The sequence below is a fragment of the Buteo buteo genome, unplaced genomic scaffold (genome assembly GCF_964188355.1).
Source record: "Buteo buteo unplaced genomic scaffold, bButBut1.hap1.1 HAP1_SCAFFOLD_269, whole genome shotgun sequence".
NCBI lineage: Eukaryota > Metazoa > Chordata > Aves > Accipitriformes > Accipitridae > Buteo > Buteo buteo.
In genome coordinates, this window is record NW_027439433.1 from 27,643 (window position 1) to 52,402 (window position 24,760).

Genomic DNA, 24,760 nt, shown 5'->3' on the forward strand with positions numbered 1-24,760 from the left:
AGAATTTGGAATTACTTTGATTTTTAGGAAAGAATTTGTTCTCTTTTTACATCAGAGCCAATGCTACAAGTTTGCCATCATACGCTGTTCTCTAATCCATAAATCCATCATCATGCATTGCAGCAAGATCACGGAAGGTTTGAAAAGATGCCTTAGGTCCAGTTTGACAGCTGATGATTTTTTGGTGCCTCCAGAGCTGAACCTGATCTTCCTTAGCCACAAGCAGGTTTTTTTGATGCGAAGTCAGATACTTTGATTCTTACTGTTCTAAAGATACTAAATGCCATAAAACCTGCAACCACACCAGATAAAGCTCAAATTCAAGCGGTTCTGACCCCTTTCATTCAGATGCTGCGCGTTTCTGTGCAAGTATTTCTGACTCTCTTGGACAAAACGGAATGAAATCGTTCTTACAAGTTAATAACAAAAGGTTGGAACCTTCTACTCACACAAACACTAGCGGATTTTCCAGGAGATTTTTTTTTTTTCTGGCAGGGGATTTTCCCAAGTCTGAAATAAAGAGAGGACGAGTTGGGTTCTCCTGTTAGTTACTGGGTTTTGACTGTTGGCAAAGGGAAGAAAAACAGTTGTTAAGTGCAAGGTTTCCTTCCCTTCTTCAGTATTGATGGGACTATTCACTTTTCACCCTTAGCACCTTCAAAAACAGACTCTTGTGTCATATAGATTCCTACGCATCTCCTCCTAGAAATTACTGGATGTGTTGCTGATGCCATTGATAATTAAAGGAAATTTCAAGCACGACTTCTGCAGTTTGCAGAAGCCAACACTTAATTGGAAGGCCATTAAGGACCACTGCTTTGCCCAGCAGAGGCATTCCAACACAAATCAGGAGGAATTCACGGTCTAGAAGGTGCCATTTCTTTTCCCTAGGAAGTGAGACACACCTGTACAGTGCAACTTTACTATATCCACCACCATGCGGGGAACAAGAGAAATCCCCTCAGATCTAGCTCTTTTGAATGTCCAAGCAGCTCAGCATTTCGCTTGTCGCCTTCCATATTCCTGAGCAGGAGTACAACTGGACCCCTCCAGCCACCCGGGCTGCAGAAAAAGTGCAGCGCAGTCCATCCGTTGTTACACACATTTGAAAGACAAAGACTCGTCGCAGGCAGAGGCAGATTCTTTCTCCTTCACGTTCAACAAAGCCACCAGCTCAAGAAACAGCAGGAACCGAGACCTAGCCAGTATCCGCTCACTGGACTCCAAACTCAACCCTCTCCACACGTTTCGTGCTTTAAAGCCTTGCTACGGGGAAGGCTCACGCAGCCAGGTTTCAGGCATCGCTCGGCTTACACAGACATACTGACATACCCAGCTCTTTCCTTGATTTTGGTTTGGAGTGAATTTCCTCTGCGTCGTCCGGCACCAAGTTCATATATTCATCAAAGCCCTAAAAATCAGCAACAAGAGCCTTCGCTGAGCTACGTGCCCTGCTCTAAACTTCAGCAACGACGACACAAGCTATCGTGAGCTGTGCTGACGTGGGCTGGACAATTAAGACTATCAATTGGAGAGGCACGAGGTATTTCCACCCCCCATGCTAGCTTTTCCTGGCAGGAAGAAACAGTTTTATGACTTTGAAGAACAACCAACAAAATACCCAATCCAAAGACATCCCGATACTCACAATGATGCAGCCTTCTAGCCGCATGTTCACTTGCTCATAAAGCCACACCTGGATCCTGGACCTCTGCAAAACGATGGAGGGGGAGAGCACAACAGGAACATAAACCCTCCACACAACGTTGTCCTCTCCTTCTGCATTAAGAGGCAGTAACTCTCCCGCGTGGTTTCGGTTACGTCCTCGGTCATTTTTAAGGTGGTAGACTATTTCGGAAATCCTCTCTGCCTTCACTGGCGAACACGCAACAGCACAGGCTTTAAGACTGTCACGGAAAACAGCCCTGCACACCCGACTGCAAGAGCAAACGCCTCTTACAAAGGTAACTCCTTAAGGTGAGAAGGAAAAACGCCCAGCTCGGAACTAGCTGTTCTTCTCACGGATCGCAACGACAGCAAGTTCTTCAGTTCAAGCGAGACCGGCTCCAAAAACCCCATCCTGAACTCGGAAAGACCCGCCCGGCGTGCCGCCCCGCTCCCCACACGGCTCGAAGGGCCCTGCGCAAGAAGCACCGGGACGCTCCTCTCACACGGGGCCGAAGCCGCGGCAGCCCGGCGGTACTCACGTTCTGCAGGTAGCGGAAGATGAGGTTCTGGAGCGGAGCGTTAAGGACGCCCCACAGACAGACCACGCACCCGCACCTTTCCTGCGCCAGGGTTCGGTAAAAACGCTGTTAACTGCTGTCATGGGGAACAGCTCAACTACCGGTGAAGGCGGAGGCGGCCAGGCTACGTTTCATACAGGACCTTCAGGAGAATACGAGCATAACAGGGAAGACTAAAATATTTACAGAAACCATGGCGTACACCAAACCCCATCTCCACGGACAGCGCCTAGGCCGGGGACAGCGAAGGCTGACGACAGAGCAGGAGGAGGGAAGCAGCGAGGGGGAAGCCTTCCTCGCCGGGCTCTCGCGCGCTCTTCCTCTCTCCCAAAGTCCACGACCGACCGACCCATGCTGGCAGAAGTCTCAGCGGGAGAAAGTCCTTTGGCAGGATAAAGCGTCGGCAGCTTGGGGCTGGGTGACCCTTCTGGAGCCGCAACAGCAGTTTGCTCAGTTTTGGTTTCAGACCTTTCCTCTAGGAACGAAGACAGCACAGTGGATTATCAAAGCACGCAAGTGTTTTCTTCCAAAGAGAAAGTATTGACAATCCACTCCCACAACCGATTTTTCCTCTGCCAGCAGCAAATGCCTGAGGGCCGCCCCACCTTCACAAATCCTCGTAGGAAGAGAAGAGACTCAAGTTCTTCAAAAATTTAAGACAATGATTCAAAAGGTAGCTGCTAGGGAAAACGATCCCTGGTGGCAGGGTACACAATAGACCCCAGTCTCAGCTGTCTTCTGCAGGGTCACAAATTCAGACCGCATGTCTGACCAGCAGGGAAGTTTAGGACAACTGCCTGCACATACTCCCGATGTCTACCAGTTCACCTGTGCTTTAAGACTCCTTGCAAAGCCTCAGCTAGAAAAAGAATCACCTCTGGGTAGCCAACAAAATAATCAGTTTCAATTTCTTTCTTTCTTTATTTTAAGCCTTAAGACTATGCGCTTCAGATGTCCAGCATTTCAGCAAGTTCCATGAGGAGCTCATCCTCATCCTTCTCTGGGTCCGGGTCAATTATCTCTTCCAGTTTGCCTCCCGAGATCTCCCAAAGAAACTGCTCAAAGTCGTCTTCCGCAGAGAAGGCTGCTTCCCAGGCCCCTGTGGAGCTCAACCCGTCCGTCTTTACTGCTACTCGTGAGGAAGCTGAGGTCGAGCTTGAGACCTCTGACGGTGCCACAGAGTCTGCCAGGCTTCCAGTATGCAGTTCAGGACTGGGAAGAACAAGAAAGAGAGCAAATCAGTGGATGACATTCCTTAAGCAGAGAGATGTTTTCTGCAAAGCAGCTCTTAAAATAGTAGTTAATCCCTCCTACCCCTCAGCCTTACACAGGGATTGTTAGTCAATTAACCTGGGGCTGCTTCTAGAGTCCAATGTATCAGCAGGTACATTTTGCAGTTTGGGGATTTATCCGCAAAGACACAGCACCTGGGGTCTGGCAAAGAAGGTTCCATTTTTGTCGCCAGAGACACTTTGCCACCTTTACTAATTTGACTGCAAAAAGGTTACCAAGTCAACCTCCGCAGGCGTTCAGAAAACCCAAGAAGCCACTGAAAAGCTGTACCAACTTGCAGCATTTTCAGACAAGAATCTAAATAAGCAGTCCAGCCAGCTGCTAGAAACTTATTATTTCAGACGAATTTTTCCTCTGCTGGATTTTGGCATGAATTATCTCAAAACTCTAATTTTTCCACGTGTGAAAAAAAACCAACCACAACTTAGCTTGACGTGAAAGGCACACTGATCAAGGAAAAGGACAAGTTGTGGTTCTTACCTGGTTTGGGGTTTTCCTCTCCCGCGTCTGGAGAAGAGGCTGCCCTCTGGAAAAGCCGGAACAACAGCCTAGGAAGAAGCAAGATGGTTTTTAGGATACACAGGTCAAAGACTGCTTTGCAGATTCTTCCTCGGCTGCTTCTCCTCTGGCATTGCTGAGCCTTAACCAAAATACAGAGCCAGGGCACACCTGAAGAAAAGTTAGCATTCCCTTAAAGTTTACTAACAACCTTGGGTCTTTTTAAAGAACGCAGCATTAAGGGACGTAGCAGAGCATTATGGAAACACTGCCATTCACCTGGTGAAAAGCAGAAAGGTACTACAAGCATCCTGTCGACCGCTTCTAGATTTAAAAGGGAACGGAGACCCGTAGAACATTTCAGTCTTCCATCTTTTCTCCAAGAGGAGGCTACAACTTGGGCATAAATTTTACTAGGGACCCACTACTGCCCCAGCCGCTCTCCTTACCACAGCTGCTTTTTTAGCTGAAGGCTCCTTCCCGTCGCCACCAGTGGCACTCGGTGGCTTCACAGCCACCACGGCAGACGGATGACTCTCGGCTGCCTTACGTTTCAGTGGCTGCTTTCTGGGGAAGGTGGCTTTCCCATCCAAAGGCTTCAGGCACACCTTCGGTTTGGCTAGAGTAAAAGGAAGAGAGAACTGATACCGTCTTGCTCTGCCTCAGGAAAAAAACCCAGGAAACAAACAGGTTCTCTTCAAAGCACCCCAATCCTTCTAGTTAAAAGTGTATTTAGCCAGCAGCTAAACAGGACAGCTTCAGCACTCGAGCAAGAGGAATCAGGCAGGCTTTTTTAAATTAACTTTTAGGGCTGTAGGAAAGCTCATGGAAAGACAAAAGGGGAAGGCATACACTGGGAAGCCAGTTTGTACCTGTCTCTGTACGGCTCTGTTCAGAGGGCAGTCCTAGCCTCTCCTTCAGGGACCTGGGGACTTGAACTACAAGAGAGAACAGAAAAAGTTCGGCAGACTGCATAAATCTCCATTTGCTGTTCACGTTTCACAATGAGAGCCATCACTTCACTGGGATTCAGAGCTACCTTGAGCCCTCAACCAACACGCAAAAGGAACCACTAGAAGAAAGGACAAACAGCGAACCTAAACACAAAATCTGGGCATCAAATCCAGATGTCTGCTTAGTAGCTGCACCTCTCTTTGGTGCTTTGGCAGCATTCTCCAGAACCTCTATCTTCTTCCCCAGCCTGTCAGCAAGGTTGCGCTTTAACGGAAGGACACTTCTACCAGCTTCAGAAAGAGAGAAAACAAGCAATGCTTGAAGAACGTTTCTCTGGAGGAGGATTTTAGAACAGTCAGCCACAAACTTCAATGCTTCCAGGGATCTTTTCTTAGATTTGCCTTTCAGCTGCTAACCACATTTGCCACTTCTGCCGCCAATACACACCTCTGCCAAAATGTATTTTCCTCCGGCACGCAGCAAAATTACCCCTAAACACAGTCACGTTTAGACGAGGGCACCCGAACAACGGCTCACAAAAAGCTCTTACCCATGGAGGCGTTCCGTTTTCCCATCCTCTCGCCAAGATTCACTTCAATCACAGGCTCCTCCCCTAAACCAAAGACTAATCTCTTCGCTGCACAGAAACCAGTAGCCACTAAGAGCATTGTCCTTCTAGCCCACCTCCCAGCAAAAGGCACTCTTCTGGTAGCCAAACCACAGAAACGAGTGACTACGCGTAGTAGTAGTGCCACACCTTTTTTGCCTTTCAAAGGAATTTGTGCGGATCTGAACACCACCACTTATACACAGACTCGTAGCACGCTACTGTCCGCAAGTGCCACCGTCAGCCTCGTCAACGCTTCAAAAATTGGCTACTTGTATAATACCATCTTCTGTAGGTCTGCCCTTTCATTACTGCCCGGTTTTTCCAGTTATCCCCTTTTTTGCATACTGACACTCGTATTGACATTAGCCTCTCTCTCTGCTGCTACTGCACTTAACCCAACCGCTACTTCTGCCACGTGCTGTCGACACGTTAGCTCATTCACAAATCTCACTCAACTTCAGGAACATGAGAGTCCAATTAAGCACATTGGAGAGTCTGTAAGGTGCTGTAATACGTGATGAGCTACAGCATAATGTCAGGCTGATAAAAACCGCTTCTGCATCTTTTATTGCAACACAACAAACTGAGCACCTACAGATGCCCAATATTTGCAATCAAACCAGGGCCTTGAAGCATAAAAGCATGGTTTTCATTAAAAGAGGCAGCACCAGCAGGCTAACCTGTCTGAATTATCTTAATTATTACTTGACCTTTCGGTTGAGGAGCCATGAAGTGGAAACAATAGTATTCACTACAAGTAGGGGATATTAACTCACCACCTTGGCTTTTTGCTTTTCCCTTTAGTTTCTCCAGTTTGATTTCTTCAAGTGTTTTTATTCCAAAATCTAAATTGTCCTCTGAAAACAGAAAATGGTTAATGAAGCTGAGGCCTAAAGGCACATGTTGAAGAGCACACACGCTCAAGCTTCTTACAGCTCAGAACCCTTCCAAAGTCTTCCAAATAAACCCTCTCAACACTCCTCACCAGTAAAAAAATCCATACAACGGATGGGTATTTTGGTAAGCAACTGGCACCCTTCTTCAACCCTCCTCCCATCCTGCAGAGTAAAACCTACCGTTTTAAGCGTTTTAATCCATCTACACGATATTAGGTTCCTCTATCATTAGACATGGCTTCTTCCCACCGTGTTTGAAAGGACACATTTGCAGGCATTTAAACTCCACGCTGTGGCTCTATTTTGTTTGTTTTACAACAGTCAACAAGGAGGAGTTGACCTGTCTGACCCAAGGGACATACGACATTAGGAGAGAGGAATGAGCTCGTGGAAATAACTGACTCCATCCAGCTACCCGATGCTCTATCGTAGTTTTAGAACATATCGCTTTGGAGTTAATCGTCAAGTTCTCCTTCCAAGCCATCCTACTACAGTTGCTAGAATACCTTGCTTTGTATTAGCACTGCCTTTCCTAGTGGAAATTATCCGCGTTCCACTATGGGCTTCTGTTGCCCGTGGCTGGACAGGTGTTTTAGTTTCACCTCCATCTTCAGAAAGCTGCTCTGAACGTCCAAAATAAAACCTATTCAGTTATGGAGCAGGGATTATACAAGACATTTCATGCTTATGCAGCTCGTACGATGACATTTCAGTCCACGGTTCATATTCTGTTCGTATTCTTAACTACAAGCAACTGTTTGTGGGAGGTTTTTTTAAACAGCTGTATTGACTTGACAGGCTCATATAAGCAAGAGCTATACCGGGGAAAAAGTATTGAAGACTCCAGACTCTGGTCCGTAGCTTTAAACACTACACAGTTCAGGCACTCTGTGAATTTATACATTCACCTCCAGTAGAAATGCCTTCAGTAAGGAAAAAGTACCCATCTTCATCATCATCTGCAGCATTGATTACAACTGGCTGGAGGATGTGTAGGACTTGGGACCTTTTCAGAGCTTTCCCCTTTCATCACCCCCCTCAGCTGCAGAGAGGGACTCCACTGGACAGAAAGTCTGTTTTGCTGCAGTGACGCCTGAGCCATTTTCACATCATCTTCTGCAGGCTCAGGTCGACTTGGAAGCGTAGCTAGAGGAAGACGAGGATCATCTCCCATTCGGCCATGTAAAACTTTCACCCCAACCTTGCACTCACTGTCTAGATACGGTAGATACCATAGATAACCCACCTGGCTGCTCAAGTCAGAGTTTCCTATTCCCCACCCCTACGAACACACTAGGAACAACGGCTTCCCTTCACACACTCATCTCACCACCCTACCCTCCAGAAAGGATGAAATGAAGGGAAAGCAACCTGAAGTGCAAAGGTCACACAAAGCACAGAGAAGCTGAGCAGGAAAGAAAAAATTAAATACCGGAATTACAGTCCCTTTAGCTGAGAGCCTGTGACTGCACACTTCTCCCTACACTCCTCAGTCAGCAGTTACTTGATGCCTTCTACGGCATTGTACCCACTCCTAAGTAATATTCAAAATTAATTCTTTAATGCTTAAAGGAAAAGGACCCAAGAAACTCACTTTTGCTTGGCGGGAAGAAGCGCCCACCAACATAGCGTCCTTTCGTGTGACGGAACGCACAGTTGGATTTTTGACAGCCAGCTGGCTGATTCTCCCAGTAGCAAGGAACCTCGCTGCGTTTTTTCTGAAGACAGAAAGAAAGAAAAGCTCATGGTAACACTCGCCTTAGCCTTGCTAAGAGACATAGTTACACGTCATGCCAGAGACAGGGCTATCGCAGTGCAGTGCGGAAACATCATTCCAAAGATGCAGTTTATCACCGAAAGCATTGCAGGGCAGATCGACAAAGTTTGCGTAAGCTGTAACTACTACATATTATCTAGCTTTCCTGTCATTCCGTTGGAGAAGATGGGGGCTCGCACACGTCAGTTCAGGGTGGTCTAAACTAAGACAATGTGCAAAATACTGGGATTATTCAGAGGGAAAAAATGCCTTAAATTGCCTAGCTTGAATCTATCTCAAGTTATCTTTCAGAGCCTTATTTCCTTCCCATCTTCTCCCTCCCCACCCTGTGCTACCCCAAGACGTCAGAACAACGCCAGCACCTAATACAAAAATGTCTTGCTGAGATATACCTAAGAAATTGATTTTTCTTCCCCCAACTTCCTCCCAGCCCCCTCCAAGTAACGGAAACCAGTATCATTTGAAAGCGAGTAAATCTATCACGTACAAGCACATTCAGTCTGCCGACAGCAAGGAAAAAGGCTTTCAGGGATTTAGCGGGAGAACACATCTTTAGGCAAACACTCACATCGACTTCCATGTGTCTGAATCTGCAGGTAGTCTTGAAACAGCGACCCTCCTGCCACAGCCTGCACACTCTCTCATTTCCCAGAGCAGCCGCACAGTGGCGGAAGGAACAGCTGTCTCCCTGTAACCAAAAGGAAACCCACAAAGAGGAAATTAAAACAGTACAGCCTCCAAAATTATCCATGCTAGTAGCACTGGAAGCAGAATCGAACGGCTTCTTAAGTTAACAGAAATCTGGATGCCTCCGCCCCCTCCTCTCCTAAAAACTCAACAAGAAACCCCAAAGCAAAAGAAGCCCAAACATACCTTGTCACAGGTGGAATAGACATAGAAGTAGCAGTCGTCCCCTTGCTTGGACATAATCGACACCGTCTGAGAACGAGCGCAGGTTCGAAGGCTTCGCTCTCAACAGGGACTTCCTCCAGTCCTGGCAAGAGCTGGCTTCGCTCTTTCTTGGACGGAAAGTCTCCTGACGGCTTGATCGGTCAAATCTTCTTTTTCAAAGTAACCCTAAAGAAAGGTATCAGTAAGTGAAAAAGAAGAAACAGTCCTACTCCCTGGTCTAACCTTCCAGCTTGCTGACCTGCCTGTGTCCTGTACCAAAGACCAAGAAGGGAACAAAACTTTTTTGTTGCACCCCAACAAACGCACGAGAGGAGTACTAGTGCACCTACCTGTGGGTACTTGCGGGTTATAAAGCACAAAGTATTTCACTTGGGCAGTCTCTCTTGCTGCTCTACTTTGTGCCTTTAATCGCTTACAAAAATATTAAAGATGCTTAACGCCCCCCCCGTGTATTATTAGGACAGTCAGATCACAAGGAAGGCAGAGCACCAGGAACTGCGTGTTCTCATCCCCCTTGTCAATCCGTCAGCCTTACCCCAGCCGCAAACAGCTGCTGATGATTTACCTGCTGGTCACCGCACTCCACTAGGCTGACAGCGCCCTGGGTGTCACAAGTTACATAGAGAATGCTGCACTATGATGCGTATGCAAACCACCCATCATGTCGTCTGAAGCACAGGACAAGCTCTTGCTAACGCATCTCATTCTCTGGATGAGAATCTGGAGCCAAGTTGTCCAAAGCTGAAGCAGAACAGCCAGAATTTCCACTCTTTACCGTTGTTTTAGTCAACTCTACCTGTTAAATACTGTCTGGACATATATACACATACCTGTTTATGCACACACCAAGAGCGAGGGATGATAAAGTCAGCAAGAGCGATAGTAAAGATTTGCCACAGCAGACTGCATAAAAAGTCTCTCATTTGGAGGGAACCGGCAAACCCAAAAGATCTACATAACAGTTTGATGAATGTGCCTTCAAGGCTGATGCTTTATAACACGAGTGATTTTGGGGTCAGCACACAAACAGGCATACCTACGTACACGCATACAGTATCAACGTTTCTATATGCACGAGCGTGCACAGCGTATGTTGCACGATACACGTAGCGAGAGCAACTCTCAGCCCTAATTGGACACGCGGAGTTGCAATCAATTAACAGCAGGGAGACAGCAGATCGAGGATACAGCAAGCTTTGAGAGGCAGGGAAATGCTTCCTTTGCAAGTGGCATGGCTGCATGATCCCAAGAATTTGGAATTACTTTGATTTTTAGGAAAGAATTTGTTCTCTTTTTACATCAGAGCCAATGCTACAAGTTTGCCATCATACGCTGTTCTCTAATCCATAAATCCATCATCATGCATTGCAGCAAGATCACGGAAGGTTTGAAAAGATGCCTTAGGTCCAGTTCGACAGCTGATGATTTTTTGGTGCCTCCAGAGCTGAACCTGATCTTCCTTAGCCACAAGCAGGTTTTTTTGATGCGAAGTCAGATACTTTGATTCTTACTGTTCTAAAGATACTAAATGCCATAAAACCTGCAACCACACCAGATAAAGCTCAAATTCAAGCGGTTCTGACCCCTTTCATTCAGATGCTGCGCGTTTCTGTGCAAGTATTTCTGACTCTCTTGGACAAAACGGAATGAAATCGTTCTTACAAGTTAATAACAAAAGGTTGGAACCTTCTACTCACACAAACACTAGCGGATTTTCCAGGAGATTTTTTTTTTTTCTGGCAGGGGATTTTCCCAAGTCTGAAATAAAGAGAGGACGAGTTGGGTTCTCCTGTTAGTTACTGGGTTTTGACTGTTGGCAAAGGGAAGAAAAACAGTTGTTAAGTGCAAGGTTTCCTTCCCTTCTTCAGTATTGATGGGACTATTCACTTTTCACCCTTAGCACCTTCAAAAACAGACTCTTGTGTCATATAGATTCCTACGCATCTCCTCCTAGAAATTACTGGATGTGTTGCTGATGCCATTGATAATTAAAGGAAATTTCAAGCACGACTTCTGCAGTTTGCAGAAGCCAACACTTAATTGGAAGGCCATTAAGGACCACTGCTTTGCCCAGCAGAGGCATTCCAACACAAATCAGGAGGAATTCACGGTCTAGAAGGTGCCATTTCTTTTCCCTAGGAAGTGAGACACACCTGTACAGTGCAACTTTACTATATCCACCACCATGCGGGGAACAAGAGAAATCCCCTCAGATCTAGCTCTTTTGAATGTCCAAGCAGCTCAGCATTTCGCTTGTCGCCTTCCATATTCCTGAGCAGGAGTACAACTGGACCCCTCCAGCCACCCGGGCTGCAGAAAAAGTGCAGCGCAGTCCATCCGTTGTTACACACATTTGAAAGACAAAGACTCGTCGCAGGCAGAGGCAGATTCTTTCTCCTTCACGTTCAACAAAGCCACCAGCTCAAGAAACAGCAGGAACCGAGACCTAGCCAGTATCCGCTCACTGGACTCCAAACTCAACCCTCTCCACACGTTTCGTGCTTTAAAGCCTTGCTACGGGGAAGGCTCACGCAGCCAGGTTTCAGGCATCGCTCGGCTTACACAGACATACTGACATACCCAGCTCTTTCCTTGATTTTGGTTTGGAGTGAATTTCCTCTGCGTCGTCCGGCACCAAGTTCATATATTCATCAAAGCCCTAAAAATCAGCAACAAGAGCCTTCGCTGAGCTACGTGCCCTGCTCTAAACTTCAGCAACGACGACACAAGCTATCGTGAGCTGTGCTGACGTGGGCTGGACAATTAAGACTATCAATTGGAGAGGCACGAGGTATTTCCACCCCCCATGCTAGCTTTTCCTGGCAGGAAGAAACAGTTTTATGACTTTGAAGAACAACCAACAAAATACCCAATCCAAAGACATCCCGATACTCACAATGATGCAGCCTTCTAGCCGCATGTTCACTTGCTCATAAAGCCACACCTGGATCCTGGACCTCTGCAAAACGATGGAGGGGGAGAGCACAACAGGAACATAAACCCTCCACACAACGTTGTCCTCTCCTTCTGCATTAAGAGGCAGTAACTCTCCCGCGTGGTTTCGGTTACGTCCTCGGTCATTTTTAAGGTGGTAGACTATTTCGGAAATCCTCTCTGCCTTCACTGGCGAACACGCAACAGCACAGGCTTTAAGACTGTCACGGAAAACAGCCCTGCACACCCGACTGCAAGAGCAAACGCCTCTTACAAAGGTAACTCCTTAAGGTGAGAAGGAAAAACGCCCAGCTCGGAACTAGCTGTTCTTCTCACGGATCGCAACGACAGCAAGTTCTTCAGTTCAAGCGAGACCGGCTCCAAAAACCCCATCCTGAACTCGGAAAGACCCGCCCGGCGTGCCGCCCCGCTCCCCACACGGCTCGAAGGGCCCTGCGCAAGAAGCACCGGGATGCTCCTCTCACACGGGGCCGAAGCCGCGGCAGCCCGGCGGTACTCACGTTCTGCAGGTAGCGGAAGATGAGGTTCTGGAGCGGAGCGTTAAGGACGCCCCACAGACAGACCACGCACCCGCACCTTTCCTGCGCCAGGGTTCGGTAAAAACGCTGTTAACTGCTGTCATGGGGAACAGCTCAACTACCGGTGAAGGCGGAGGCGGCCAGGCTACGTTTCATACAGGACCTTCAGGAGAATACGAGCATAACAGGGAAGACTAAAATATTTACAGAAACCATGGCGTACACCAAACCCCATCTCCACGGACAGCGCCTAGGCCGGGGACAGCGAAGGCTGACGACAGAGCAGGAGGAGGGAAGCAGCGAGGGGGAAGCCTTCCTCGCCGGGCTCTCGCGCGCTCTTCCTCTCTCCCAAAGTCCACGACCGACCGACCCATGCTGGCAGAAGTCTCAGCGGGAGAAAGTCCTTTGGCAGGATAAAGCGTCGGCAGCTTGGGGCTGGGTGACCCTTCTGGAGCCGCAACAGCAGTTTGCTCAGTTTTGGTTTCAGACCTTTCCTCTAGGAACGAAGACAGCACAGTGGATTATCAAAGCACGCAAGTGTTTTCTTCCAAAGAGAAAGTATTGACAATCCACTCCCACAACCGATTTTTCCTCTGCCAGCAGCAAATGCCTGAGGGCCGCCCCACCTTCACAAATCCTCGTAGGAAGAGAAGAGACTCAAGTTCTTCAAAAATTTAAGACAATGATTCAAAAGGTAGCTGCTAGGGAAAACGATCCCTGGTGGCAGGGTACACAATAGACCCCAGTCTCAGCTGTCTTCTGCAGGGTCACAAATTCAGACCGCATGTCTGACCAGCAGGGAAGTTTAGGACAACTGCCTGCACATACTCCCGATGTCTACCAGTTCACCTGTGCTTTAAGACTCCTTGCAAAGCCTCAGCTAGAAAAAGAATCACCTCTGGGTAGCCAACAAAATAATCAGTTTCAATTTCTTTCTTTCTTTATTTTAAGCCTTAAGACTATGCGCTTCAGATGTCCAGCATTTCAGCAAGTTCCATGAGGAGCTCATCCTCATCCTTCTCTGGGTCCGGGTCAATTATCTCTTCCAGTTTGCCTCCCGAGATCTCCCAAAGAAACTGCTCAAAGTCGTCTTCCGCAGAGAAGGCTGCTTCCCAGGCCCCTGTGGAGCTCAACCCGTCCGTCTTTACTGCTACTCGTGAGGAAGCTGAGGTCGAGCTTGAGACCTCTGACGGTGCCACAGAGTCTGCCAGGCTTCCAGTATGCAGTTCAGGACTGGGAAGAACAAGAAAGAGAGCAAATCAGTGGATGACATTCCTTAAGCAGAGAGATGTTTTCTGCAAAGCAGCTCTTAAAATAGTAGTTAATCCCTCCTACCCCTCAGCCTTACACAGGGATTGTTAGTCAATTAACCTGGGGCTGCTTCTAGAGTCCAATGTATCAGCAGGTACATTTTGCAGTTTGGGGATTTATCCGCAAAGACACAGCACCTGGGGTCTGGCAAAGAAGGTTCCATTTTTGTCGCCAGAGACACTTTGCCACCTTTACTAATTTGACTGCAAAAAGGTTACCAAGTCAACCTCCGCAGGCGTTCAGAAAACCCAAGAAGCCACTGAAAAGCTGTACCAACTTGCAGCATTTTCAGACAAGAATCTAAATAAGCAGTCCAGCCAGCTGCTAGAAACTTATTATTTCAGACGAATTTTTCCTCTGCTGGATTTTGGCATGAATTATCTCAAAACTCTAATTTTTCCACGTGTGAAAAAAAACCAACCACAACTTAGCTTGACGTGAAAGGCACACTGATCAAGGAAAAGGACAAGTTGTGGTTCTTACCTGGTTTGGGGTTTTCCTCTCCCGCGTCTGGAGAAGAGGCTGCCCTCTGGAAAAGCCGGAACAACAGCCTAGGAAGAAGCAAGATGGTTTTTAGGATACACAGGTCAAAGACTGCTTTGCAGATTCTTCCTCGGCTGCTTCTCCTCTGGCATTGCTGAGCCTTAACCAAAATACAGAGCCAGGGCACACCTGAAGAAAAGTTAGCATTCCCTTAAAGTTTACTAACAACCTTGGGTCTTTTTAAAGAACGCAGCATTAAGGGACGTAGCAGAGCATTATGGAAACACTGCCATTCACCTGGTGAAAAGCAGAAAGGTACTACAAGCATCCTGTCGACCGCTTCTAGATTTAAAAGGGAACGGAGACCCGTAGAACATTTCAGTCTTCCATCTTTTCTCCAAGAGGAGGCTACAACTTGGGCATAAATTTTACTAGGGACCCACTACTGCCCCAGCCGCTCTCCTTACCACAGCTGCTTTTTTAGCTGAAGGCTCCTTCCCGTCGCCACCAGTGGCACTCGGTGGCTTCACAGCCACCACGGCAGACGGATGACTCTCGGCTGCCTTACGTTTCAGTGGCTGCTTTCTGGGGAAGGTGGCTTTCCCATCCAAAGGCTTCAGGCACACCTTCGGTTTGGCTAGAGTAAAAGGAAGAGAGAACTGATACCGTCTTGCTCTGCCTCAGGAAAAAAACCCAGGAAACAAACAGGTTCTCTTCAAAGCACCCCAATCCTTCTAGTTAAAAGTGTATTTAGCCAGCAGCTAAACAGGACAGCTTCAGCACTCGAGCAAGAGGAATCAGGCAGGCTTTTTTAAATTAACTTTTAGGGCTGTAGGAAAGCTCATGGAAAGACAAAAGGGGAAGGCATACACTGGGAAGCCAGTTTGTACCTGTCTCTGTACGGCTCTGTTCAGAGGGCAGTCCTAGCCTCTCCTTCAGGGACCTGGGGACTTGAACTACAAGAGAGAACAGAAAAAGTTCGGCAGACTGCATAAATCTCCATTTGCTGTTCACGTTTCACAATGAGAGCCATCACTTCACTGGGATTCAGAGCTACCTTGAGCCCTCAACCAACACGCAAAAGGAACCACTAGAAGAAAGGACAAACAGCGAACCTAAACACAAAATCTGGGCATCAAATCCAGATGTCTGCTTAGTAGCTGCACCTCTCTTTGGTGCTTTGGCAGCATTCTCCAGAACCTCTATCTTCTTCCCCAGCCTGTCAGCAAGGTTGCGCTTTAACGGAAGGACACTTCTACCAGCTTCAGAAAGAGAGAAAACAAGCAATGCTTGAAGAACGTTTCTCTGGAGGAGGATTTTAGAACAGTCAGCCACAAACTTCAATGCTTCCAGGGATCTTTTCTTAGATTTGCCTTTCAGCTGCTAACCACATTTGCCACTTCTGCCGCCAATACACACCTCTGCCAAAATGTATTTTCCTCCGGCACGCAGCAAAATTACCCCTAAACACAGTCACGTTTAGACGAGGGCACCCGAACAACGGCTCACAAAAAGCTCTTACCCATGGAGGCGTTCCGTTTTCCCATCCTCTCGCCAAGATTCACTTCAATCACAGGCTCCTCCCCTAAACCAAAGACTAATCTCTTCGCTGCACAGAAACCAGTAGCCACTAAGAGCATTGTCCTTCTAGCCCACCTCCCAGCAAAAGGCACTCTTCTGGTAGCCAAACCACAGAAACGAGTGACTACGCGTAGTAGTAGTGCCACACCTTTTTTGCCTTTCAAAGGAATTTGTGCGGATCTGAACACCACCACTTATACACAGACTCGTAGCACGCTACTGTCCGCAAGTGCCACCGTCAGCCTCGTCAACGCTTCAAAAATTGGCTACTTGTATAATACCATCTTCTGTAGGTCTGCCCTTTCATTACTGCCCGGTTTTTCCAGTTATCCCCTTTTTTGCATACTGACACTCGTATTGACATTAGCCTCTCTCTCTGCTGCTACTGCACTTAACCCAACCGCTACTTCTGCCACGTGCTGTCGACACGTTAGCTCATTCACAAATCTCACTCAACTTCAGGAACATGAGAGTCCAATTAAGCACATTGGAGAGTCTGTAAGGTGCTGTAATACGTGATGAGCTACAGCATAATGTCAGGCTGATAAAAACCGCTTCTGCATCTTTTATTGCAACACAACAAACTGAGCACCTACAGATGCCCAATATTTGCAATCAAACCAGGGCCTTGAAGCATAAAAGCATGGTTTTCATTAAAAGAGGCAGCACCAGCAGGCTAACCTGTCTGAATTATCTTAATTATTACTTGACCTTTCGGTTGAGGAGCCATGAAGTGGAAACAATAGTATTCACTACAAGTAGGGGATATTAACTCACCACCTTGGCTTTTTGCTTTTCCCTTTAGTTTCTCCAGTTTGATTTCTTCAAGTGTTTTTATTCCAAAATCTAAATTGTCCTCTGAAAACAGAAAATGGTTAATGAAGCTGAGGCCTAAAGGCACATGTTGAAGAGCACACACGCTCAAGCTTCTTACAGCTCAGAACCCTTCCAAAGTCTTCCAAATAAACCCTCTCAACACTCCTCACCAGTAAAAAAATCCATACAACGGATGGGTATTTTGGTAAGCAACTGGCACCCTTCTTCAACCCTCCTCCCATCCTGCAGAGTAAAACCTACCGTTTTAAGCGTTTTAATCCATCTACACGATATTAGGTTCCTCTATCATTAGACATGGCTTCTTCCCACCGTGTTTGAAAGGACACATTTGCAGGCATTTAAACTCCACGCTGTGGCTCTATTTTGTTTGTTTTACAACAGTCAACAAGGAGGAGTTGACCTGTCTGACCCAAGGGACATACGACATTAGGAGAGAGGAATGAGCTCGTGGAAATAACTGACTCCATCCAGCTACCCGATGCTCTATCGTAGTTTTAGAACATATCGCTTTGGAGTTAATCGTCAAGTTCTCCTTCCAAGCCATCCTACTACAGTTGCTAGAATACCTTGCTTTGTATTAGCACTGCCTTTCCTAGTGGAAATTATCCGCGTTCCACTATGGGCTTCTGTTGCCCGTGGCTGGACAGGTGTTTTAGTTTCACCTCCATCTTCAGAAAGCTGCTCTGAACGTCCAAAATAAAACCTATTCAGTTATGGAGCAGGGATTATACAAGACATTTCATGCTTATGCAGCTCGTACGATGACATTTCAGTCCACGGTTCATATTCTGTTCGTATTCTTAACTACAAGCAACTGTTTGTGGGAGGTTTTTTTAAACAGCTGTATTGACTTGACAGGCTCATATAAGCAAGAGCTATACCGGGGAAAAAGTATTGAAGACTCCAGACTCTGGTCCGTAGCTTTAAACACTACACAGTTCAGGCACTCTGTGAATTTATACATTCACCTCCAGTAGAAATGCCTTCAGTAAGGAAAAAGTACCCATCTTCATCATCATCTGCAGCATTGATTACAACTGGCTGGAGGATGTGTAGGACTTGGGACCTTTTCAGAGCTTTCCCCTTTCATCACCCCCCTCAGCTGCAGAGAGGGACTCCACTGGACAGAAAGTCTGTTTTGCTGCAGTGACGCCTGAGCCATTTTCACATCATCTTCTGCAGGCTCAGGTCGACTTGGAAGCGTAGCTAGAGGAAGACGAGGATCATCTCCCATTCGGCCATGTAAAACTTTCACCCCAACCTTGCACTCACTGTCTAGATACGGTAGATACCATAGATAACCCACCTGGCTGCTCAAGTCAGAGTTTCCTATTCCCCACCCCTACGAACACACTAGGAACAACGGCTTCCCTTCACACACTCATCTCACCACCCTACCCTCCAGAAAGGATGAAATGAAGGGAAAGCAACCTGAAGTGCAAAGGTCACACAAAGCACAGAGAAGCTGAGCAGGAAAGAAAAAATTAAATACCGGAATTACAGTCCCTTTAGCTGAGAGCCTGTGACTGCACACTTCTCCCTACACTCCTCAGTCAGCAGTTACTTGATGCCTTCTACGGCATTGTACCCACTCCTAAGTAATATTCAAAATTAATTCTTTAATGCTTAAAGGAAAAGGACCCAAGAAACTCACTTTTGCTTGGCGGGAAGAAGCGCCCACCAACATAGCGTCCTTTCGTGTGACGGAACGCACAGTTGGATTTTTGACAGCCAGCTGGCTGATTCTCCCAGTAGCAAGGAACCTCGCTGCGTTTTTTCTGAAGACAGAAAGAAAGAAAAGCTCATGGTAACACTCGCCTTAGCCTTGCTAAGAGACATAGTTACACGTCATGCCAGAGACAGGGCTATCGCAGTGCAGTGCGGAAACATCATTCCAAAGATGCAGTTTATCACCGAAAGCATTGCAGGGCAGATCGACAAAGTTTGCGTAAGCTGTAACTACTACATATTATCTAGCTTTCCTGTCATTCCGTTGGAGAAGATGGGGGCTCGCACACGTCAGTTCAGGGTGGTCTAAACTAAGACAATGTGCAAAATACTGGGATTATTCAGAGGGAAAAAATGCCTTAAATTGCCTAGCTTGAATCTATCTCAAGTTATCTTTCAGAGCCTTATTTCCTTCCCATCTTCTCCCTCCCCACCCTGTGCTACCCCAAGACGTCAGAACAACGCCAGCACCTAATACAAAAATGTCTTGCTGAGATATACCTAAGAAATTGATTTTTCTTCCCCCAACTTCCTCCCAGCCCCCTCCAAGTAACGGAAACCAGTATCATTTGAAAGCGAGTAAATCTATCACGTACAAGCACATTCAGTCTGCCGACAGCAAGGAAAAAGGCTTTCAGGGATTTAGCGGGAGAACACATCTTTAGGCAAACACTCACATCGACTTCCATGTGTCTGAATCTGCAGGTAGTCTTGAAACAGCGACCCTCCTGCCACAGCCTGCACACTCTCTCATTTCCCAGAGCAGCCGCACAGTGGCGGAAGGAACAGCTGTCTCCCTGTAACCAAAAGGAAACCCACAAAGAGGAAATTAAAACAGTACAGCCTCCAAAATTATCCATGCTAGTAGCACTGGAAGCAGAATCGAACGGCTTCTTAAGTTAACAGAAATCTGGATGCCTCCGCCCCCTCCTCTCCTAAAAACTCAACAAGAAACCCCAAAGCAAAAGAAGCCCAAACATACCTTGTCACAGGTGGAATAGACATAGAAGTAGCAGTCGTCCCCTTGCTTGGACATAATCGACACCGTCTGAGAACGAGCGCAGGTTCGAAGGCTTCGCTCTCAACAGGGACTTCCTCCAGTCCTGGCAAGAGCTGGCTTCGCTCTTTCTTGGACGGAAAGTCTCCTGACGGCTTGATCAGTCAAATCTTCTTTTTCAAAGTAACCCTAAAGAAAGGTATCAGTAAGTGAAAAAGAAGAAACAGTCCTACTCCCTGGTCTAACCTTCCAGCTTGCTGACCTGCCTGTGTCCTGTACCAAAGACCAAGAAGGGAACAAAACTTTTTTGTTGCACCCCAACAAACGCACGAGAGGAGTACTAGTGCACCTACCTGTGGGTACTTGCGGGTTATAAAGCACAAAGTATTTCACTTGGGCAGTCTCTCTTGCTGCTCTACTTTGTGCCTTTAATCGCTTACAAAAATATTAAAGATGCTTAACGCCCCCCCCGTGTATTATTAGGACAGTCAGATCACAAGGAAGGCAGAGCACCAGGAACTGCGTGTTCTCATCCCCCTTGTCAATCCGTCAGCCTTACCCCAGCCGCAAACAGCTGCTGATGATTTACCTGCTGGTCACCGCACTCCACTAGGCTGACAGCGCCCTGGGTGTCACAAGTTACATAGAGAATGCTGCACTATGATGCGTATGCAAACCACCCATCATGTCGTCTGAAGCACAGGACAAGCTCTTGCTAACGCATCTCATTCTCTGGATGAGAATCTGGAGCCAAGTTGTCCAAAGCTGAAGCAGAACAGCCAGAATTTCCACTCTTTACCGTTGTTTTAGTCAACTCTACCTGTTAAATACTGTCTGGACATATATACACATACCTGTTTATGCACACACCAAGAGCGAGGGATGATAAAGTCAGCAAGAGCGATAGTAAAGATTTGCCACAGCAGACTGCATAAAAAGTCTCTCATTTGGAGGGAACCGGCAAACCCAAAAGATCTACATAACAGTTTGATGAATGTGCCTTCAAGGCTGATGCTTTATAACACGAGTGATTTTGGGGTCAGCACACAAACAGGCATACCTACGTACACGCATACAGTATCAACGTTTCTATATGCACGAGCGTGCACAGCGTATGTTGCACGATACACGTAGCGAGAGCAACTCTCAGCCCTAATTGGACACGCGGAGTTGCAATCAATTAACAGCAGGGAGACAGCAGATCGAGGATACAGCAAGCTTTGAGAGGCAGGGAAATGCTTCCTTTGCAAGTGGCATGGCTGCATGATCCCAAGAATTTGGAATTACTTTGATTTTTAGGAAAGAATTTGTTCTCTTTTTACATCAGAGCCAATGCTACAAGTTTGCCATCATACGCTGTTCTCTAATCCATAAATCCATCATCATGCATTGCAGCAAGATCACGGAAGGTTTGAAAAGATGCCTTAGGTCCAGTTTGACAGCTGATGATTTTTTGGTGCCTCCAGAGCTGAACCTGATCTTCCTTAGCCACAAGCAGGTTTTTTTGATGCGAAGTCAGATACTTTGATTCTTACTGTTCTAAAGATACTAAATGCCATAAAACCTGCAACCACACCAGATAAAGCTCAAATTCAAGCGGTTCTGACCCCTTTCATTCAGATGCTGCGCGTTTCTGTGCAAGTATTTCTGACTCTCTTGGACAAAACGGAATGAAATCGTTCTTACAAGTTAATAACAAAAGGTTGGAACCTTCTACTCACACAAACACTAGCGGATTTTCCAGGAGATTTTTTTTTTTTCTGGCAGGGGATTTTCCCAAGTCTGAAATAAAGAGAGGACGAGTTGGGTTCTCCTGTTAGTTACTGGGTTTTGACTGTTGGCAAAGGGAAGAAAAACAGTTGTTAAGTGCAAGGTTTCCTTCCCTTCTTCAGTATTGATGGGACTATTCACTTTTCACCCTTAGCACCTTCAAAAACAGACTCTTGTGTCATATAGATTCCTACGCATCTCCTCCTAGAAATTACTGGATGTGTTGCTGATGCCATTGATAATTAAAGGAAATTTCAAGCACGACTTCTGCAGTTTGCAGAAGCCAACACTTAATTGGAAGGCCATTAAGGACCACTGCTTTGCCCAGCAGAGGCATTCCAACACAAATCAGGAGGAATTCACGGTCTAGAAGGTGCCATTTCTTTTCCCTAGGAAGTGAGACACACCTGTACAGTGCAACTTTACTATATCCACCACCATGCGGGGAACAAGAGAAATCCCCTCAGATCTAGCTCTTTTGAATGTCCAAGCAGCTCAGCATTTCGCTTGTCGCCTTCCATATTCCTGAGCAGGAGTACAACTGGACCCCTCCAGCCACCCGGGCTGCAGAAAAAGTGCAGCGCAGTCCATCCGTTGTTACACACATTTGAAAGACAAAGACTCGTCGCAGGCAGAGGCAGATTCTTTCTCCTTCACGTTCAACAAAGCCACCAGCTCAAGAAACAGCAGGAACCGAGACCTAGCCAGTATCCGCTCACTGGACTCCAAACTCAACCCTCTCCACACGTTTCGTGCTTTAAAGCCTTGCTACGGGGAAGGCTCACGCAGCCAGGTTTCAGGCATCGCTCGGCTTACACAGACATACTGACATACCCAGCTCTTTCCTTGATTTTGGTTTGGAGTGAATTTCCTCTGCGTCGTCCGGCACCAAGTTCATATATTCATCAAAGCCCTAAAAATCAGCAACAAGAGCCTTCGCTGAGCTACGTGCCCTGCTCTAAACTTCAGCAACGACGACACAAGCTATCGTGAGCTGTGCTGACGTGGGCTGGACAATTAAGACTATCAATTGGAGAGGCACGAGGTATTTCCACCCCCCATGCTAGCTTTTCCTGGCAGGAAGAAACAGTTTTATGACTTTGAAGAACAACCAACAAAATACCCAATCCAAAGACATCCCGATACTCACAATGATGCAGCCTTCTAGCCGCATGTTCACTTGCTCATAAAGCCACACCTGGATCCTGGACCTCTGCAAAACGATGGAGGGGGAGAGCACAACAGGAACATAAACCCTCCACACAACGTTGTCCTCTCCTTCTGCATTAAGAGGCAGTAACTCTCACGCGTGGTTTCGGTTACGTCCTCGGTCATTTTTAAGGTGGTAGACTATTTCGGAAATCCTCTCTGCCTTCACTGGCGAACACGCAACAGCACAGGCTTTAAGACTGTCACGGAAAACAGCCCTGCACACCCGACTGCAAGAGCAAACGCCTCTTACAAAGGTAACTCCTTAAGGTGAGAAGGAAAAACGCCCAGCTCGGAACTAGCTGTTCTTCTCACGGATCGCAACGACAGCAAGTTCTTCAGTTCAAGCGAGACCGGCTCCAAAAACCCCATCCTGAACTCGGAAAGACCCGCCCGGCGTGCCGCCCCGCTCCCCACACGGCTCGAAGGGCCCTGCGCAAGAAGCACCGGGACGCTCCTCTCACACGGGGCCGAAGCCGCGGCAGCCCGGCGGTACTCACGTTCTGCAGGTAGCGGAAGATGAGGTTCTGGAGCGGAGCGTTAAGGACGCCCCACAGACAGACCACGCACCCGCACCTTTCCTGCGCCAGGGTTCGGTAAAAACGCTGTTAACTGCTGTCATGGGGAACAGCTCAACTACCGGTGAAGGCGGAGGCGGCCAGGCTACGTTTCATACAGGACCTTCAGGAGAATACGAGCATAACAGGGAAGACTAAAATATTTACAGAAACCATGGCGTACACCAAACCCCATCTCCACGGACAGCGCCTAGGCCGGGGACAGCGAAGGCTGACGACAGAGCAGGAGGAGGGAAGCAGCGAGGGGGAAGCCTTCCTCGCCGGGCTCTCGCGCGCTCTTCCTCTCTCCCAAAGTCCACGACCGACCGACCCATGCTGGCAGAAGTCTCAGCGGGAGAAAGTCCTTTGGCAGGATAAAGCGTCGGCAGCTTGGGGCTGGGTGACCCTTCTGGAGCCGCAACAGCAGTTTGCTCAGTTTTGGTTTCAGACCTTTCCTCTAGGAACGAAGACAGCACAGTGGATTATCAAAGCACGCAAGTGTTTTCTTCCAAAGAGAAAGTATTGACAATCCACTCCCACAACCGATTTTTCCTCTGCCAGCAGCAAATGCCTGAGGGCCGCCCCACCTTCACAAATCCTCGTAGGAAGAGAAGAGACTCAAGTTCTTCAAAAATTTAAGACAATGATTCAAAAGGTAGCTGCTAGGGAAAACGATCCCTGGTGGCAGGGTACACAATAGACCCCAGTCTCAGCTGTCTTCTGCAGGGTCACAAATTCAGACCGCATGTCTGACCAGCAGGGAAGTTTAGGACAACTGCCTGCACATACTCCCGATGTCTACCAGTTCACCTGTGCTTTAAGACTCCTTGCAAAGCCTCAGCTAGAAAAAGAATCACCTCTGGGTAGCCAACAAAATAATCAGTTTCAATTTCTTTCTTTCTTTATTTTAAGCCTTAAGACTATGCGCTTCAGATGTCCAGCATTTCAGCAAGTTCCATGAGGAGCTCATCCTCATCCTTCTCTGGGTCCGGGTCAATTATCTCTTCCAGTTTGCCTCCCGAGATCTCCCAAAGAAACTGCTCAAAGTCGTCTTCCGCAGAGAAGGCTGCTTCCCAGGCCCCTGTGGAGCTCAACCCGTCCGTCTTTACTGCTACTCGTGAGGAAGCTGAGGTCGAGCTTGAGACCTCTGACGGTGCCACAGAGTCTGCCAGGCTTCCAGTATGCAGTTCAGGACTGGGAAGAACAAGAAAGAGAGCAAATCAGTGGATGACATTCCTTAAGCAGAGAGATGTTTTCTGCAAAGCAGCTCTTAAAATAGTAGTTAATCCCTCCTACCCCTCAGCCTTACACAGGGATTGTTAGTCAATTAACCTGGGGCTGCTTCTAGAGTCCAATGTATCAGCAGGTACATTTTGCAGTTTGGGGATTTATCCGCAAAGACACAGCACCTGGGGTCTGGCAAAGAAGGTTCCATTTTTGTCGCCAGAGACACTTTGCCACCTTTACTAATTTGACTGCAAAAAGGTTACCAAGTCAACCTCCGCAGGCGTTCAGAAAACCCAAGAAGCCACTGAAAAGCTGTACCAACTTGCAGCATTTTCAGACAAGAATCTAAATAAGCAGTCCAGCCAGCTGCTAGAAACTTATTATTTCAGACGAATTTTTCC

The 24,760-nt window shown here is 47.3% G+C and overlaps 4 protein-coding genes across 4 annotated transcripts in view; all 4 read right to left on the reverse strand.

Annotated features, from left to right (window-relative positions):
* Positions 1-3,011, reverse strand: LOC142028337 (uncharacterized). The gene is made up of 5 exons (XM_075022241.1): positions 2,958-3,011; positions 2,204-2,288; positions 1,649-1,971; positions 1,329-1,411; positions 1-409 (listed from the first exon to the last, which is right to left on the reverse strand). The coding sequence occupies exons 1-5, from the start codon at positions 3,009-3,011 to the stop codon at positions 277-279; spliced, it is 678 nt and encodes a 225-aa protein (XP_074878342.1). The 3' UTR covers positions 1-276.
* Positions 1,968-13,445, reverse strand: LOC142028339 (uncharacterized). The gene is made up of 11 exons (XM_075022242.1): positions 13,392-13,445; positions 12,642-12,722; positions 12,083-12,145; positions 9,722-9,787; positions 9,148-9,213; positions 8,843-8,962; positions 8,092-8,215; positions 4,910-4,975; positions 4,487-4,656; positions 4,020-4,087; positions 1,968-3,458 (listed from the first exon to the last, which is right to left on the reverse strand). The coding sequence occupies exons 1-11, from the start codon at positions 13,443-13,445 to the stop codon at positions 3,194-3,196; spliced, it is 1,143 nt and encodes a 380-aa protein (XP_074878343.1). The 3' UTR covers positions 1,968-3,193.
* LOC142028340 (uncharacterized) lies at positions 12,606-23,879 on the reverse strand. The gene is made up of 11 exons (XM_075022243.1): positions 23,826-23,879; positions 23,076-23,156; positions 22,517-22,579; positions 20,156-20,221; positions 19,582-19,647; positions 19,277-19,396; positions 18,526-18,649; positions 15,344-15,409; positions 14,921-15,090; positions 14,454-14,521; positions 12,606-13,892 (listed from the first exon to the last, which is right to left on the reverse strand). Exons 1-11 carry the CDS (start codon positions 23,877-23,879, stop codon positions 13,628-13,630), a joined length of 1,143 nt encoding a protein of 380 aa, XP_074878344.1. The 3' UTR covers positions 12,606-13,627.
* Positions 22,680-24,760, reverse strand: part of LOC142028341 (uncharacterized) — an 11,634-nt gene continuing 9,553 nt past the window's right edge. Inside the window, exon 11 of the mRNA XM_075022244.1 lies at positions 22,680-24,326. Coding sequence (XP_074878345.1) covers positions 24,062-24,326 — 265 coding nt within the window. The 3' untranslated portion in view covers positions 22,680-24,061. The remainder of the gene's footprint in view (positions 24,327-24,760) is intronic.

Coding starts and splice junctions, on each gene's coding strand:
- LOC142028339 (XM_075022242.1), bottom strand. CDS start 13,445: ATGCGGTCTGAATTTGTGACCCTGCAGAAGACAGCTGAGACTGGGGTC. Junction 12,723..13,391: donor CTGAGACTGGGGTCTATTGT/GTACCCTGCCAC, acceptor ACCCTGGCGCAG/GAAAGGTGCGGGTGCGTGGT. Junction 8,216..8,842: donor TCAGACACATGGAAGTCGAT/GTGAGTGTTTGC, acceptor TTCTGTCTTCAG/AAAAAACGCAGCGAGGTTCC.
- LOC142028337 (XM_075022241.1), bottom strand. CDS start 3,011: ATGCGGTCTGAATTTGTGACCCTGCAGAAGACAGCTGAGACTGGGGTC. Junction 1,972..2,203: donor CCGCTACCTGCAGAACGTGA/GTACCGCCGGGC, acceptor TCTCACCTTAAG/GAGTTACCTTTGTAAGAGGC. Junction 1,412..1,648: donor GGCTAGAAGGCTGCATCATT/GTGAGTATCGGG, acceptor GCTGATTTTTAG/GGCTTTGATGAATATATGAA.
- LOC142028340 (XM_075022243.1), bottom strand. CDS start 23,879: ATGCGGTCTGAATTTGTGACCCTGCAGAAGACAGCTGAGACTGGGGTC. Junction 19,648..20,155: donor AGCAGCTGTTTGCGGCTGGG/GTAAGGCTGACG, acceptor GCTCGTTCTCAG/ACGGTGTCGATTATGTCCAA. Junction 19,397..19,581: donor TCTATTCCACCTGTGACAAG/GTATGTTTGGGC, acceptor TTTTGGTTACAG/GGAGACAGCTGTTCCTTCCG.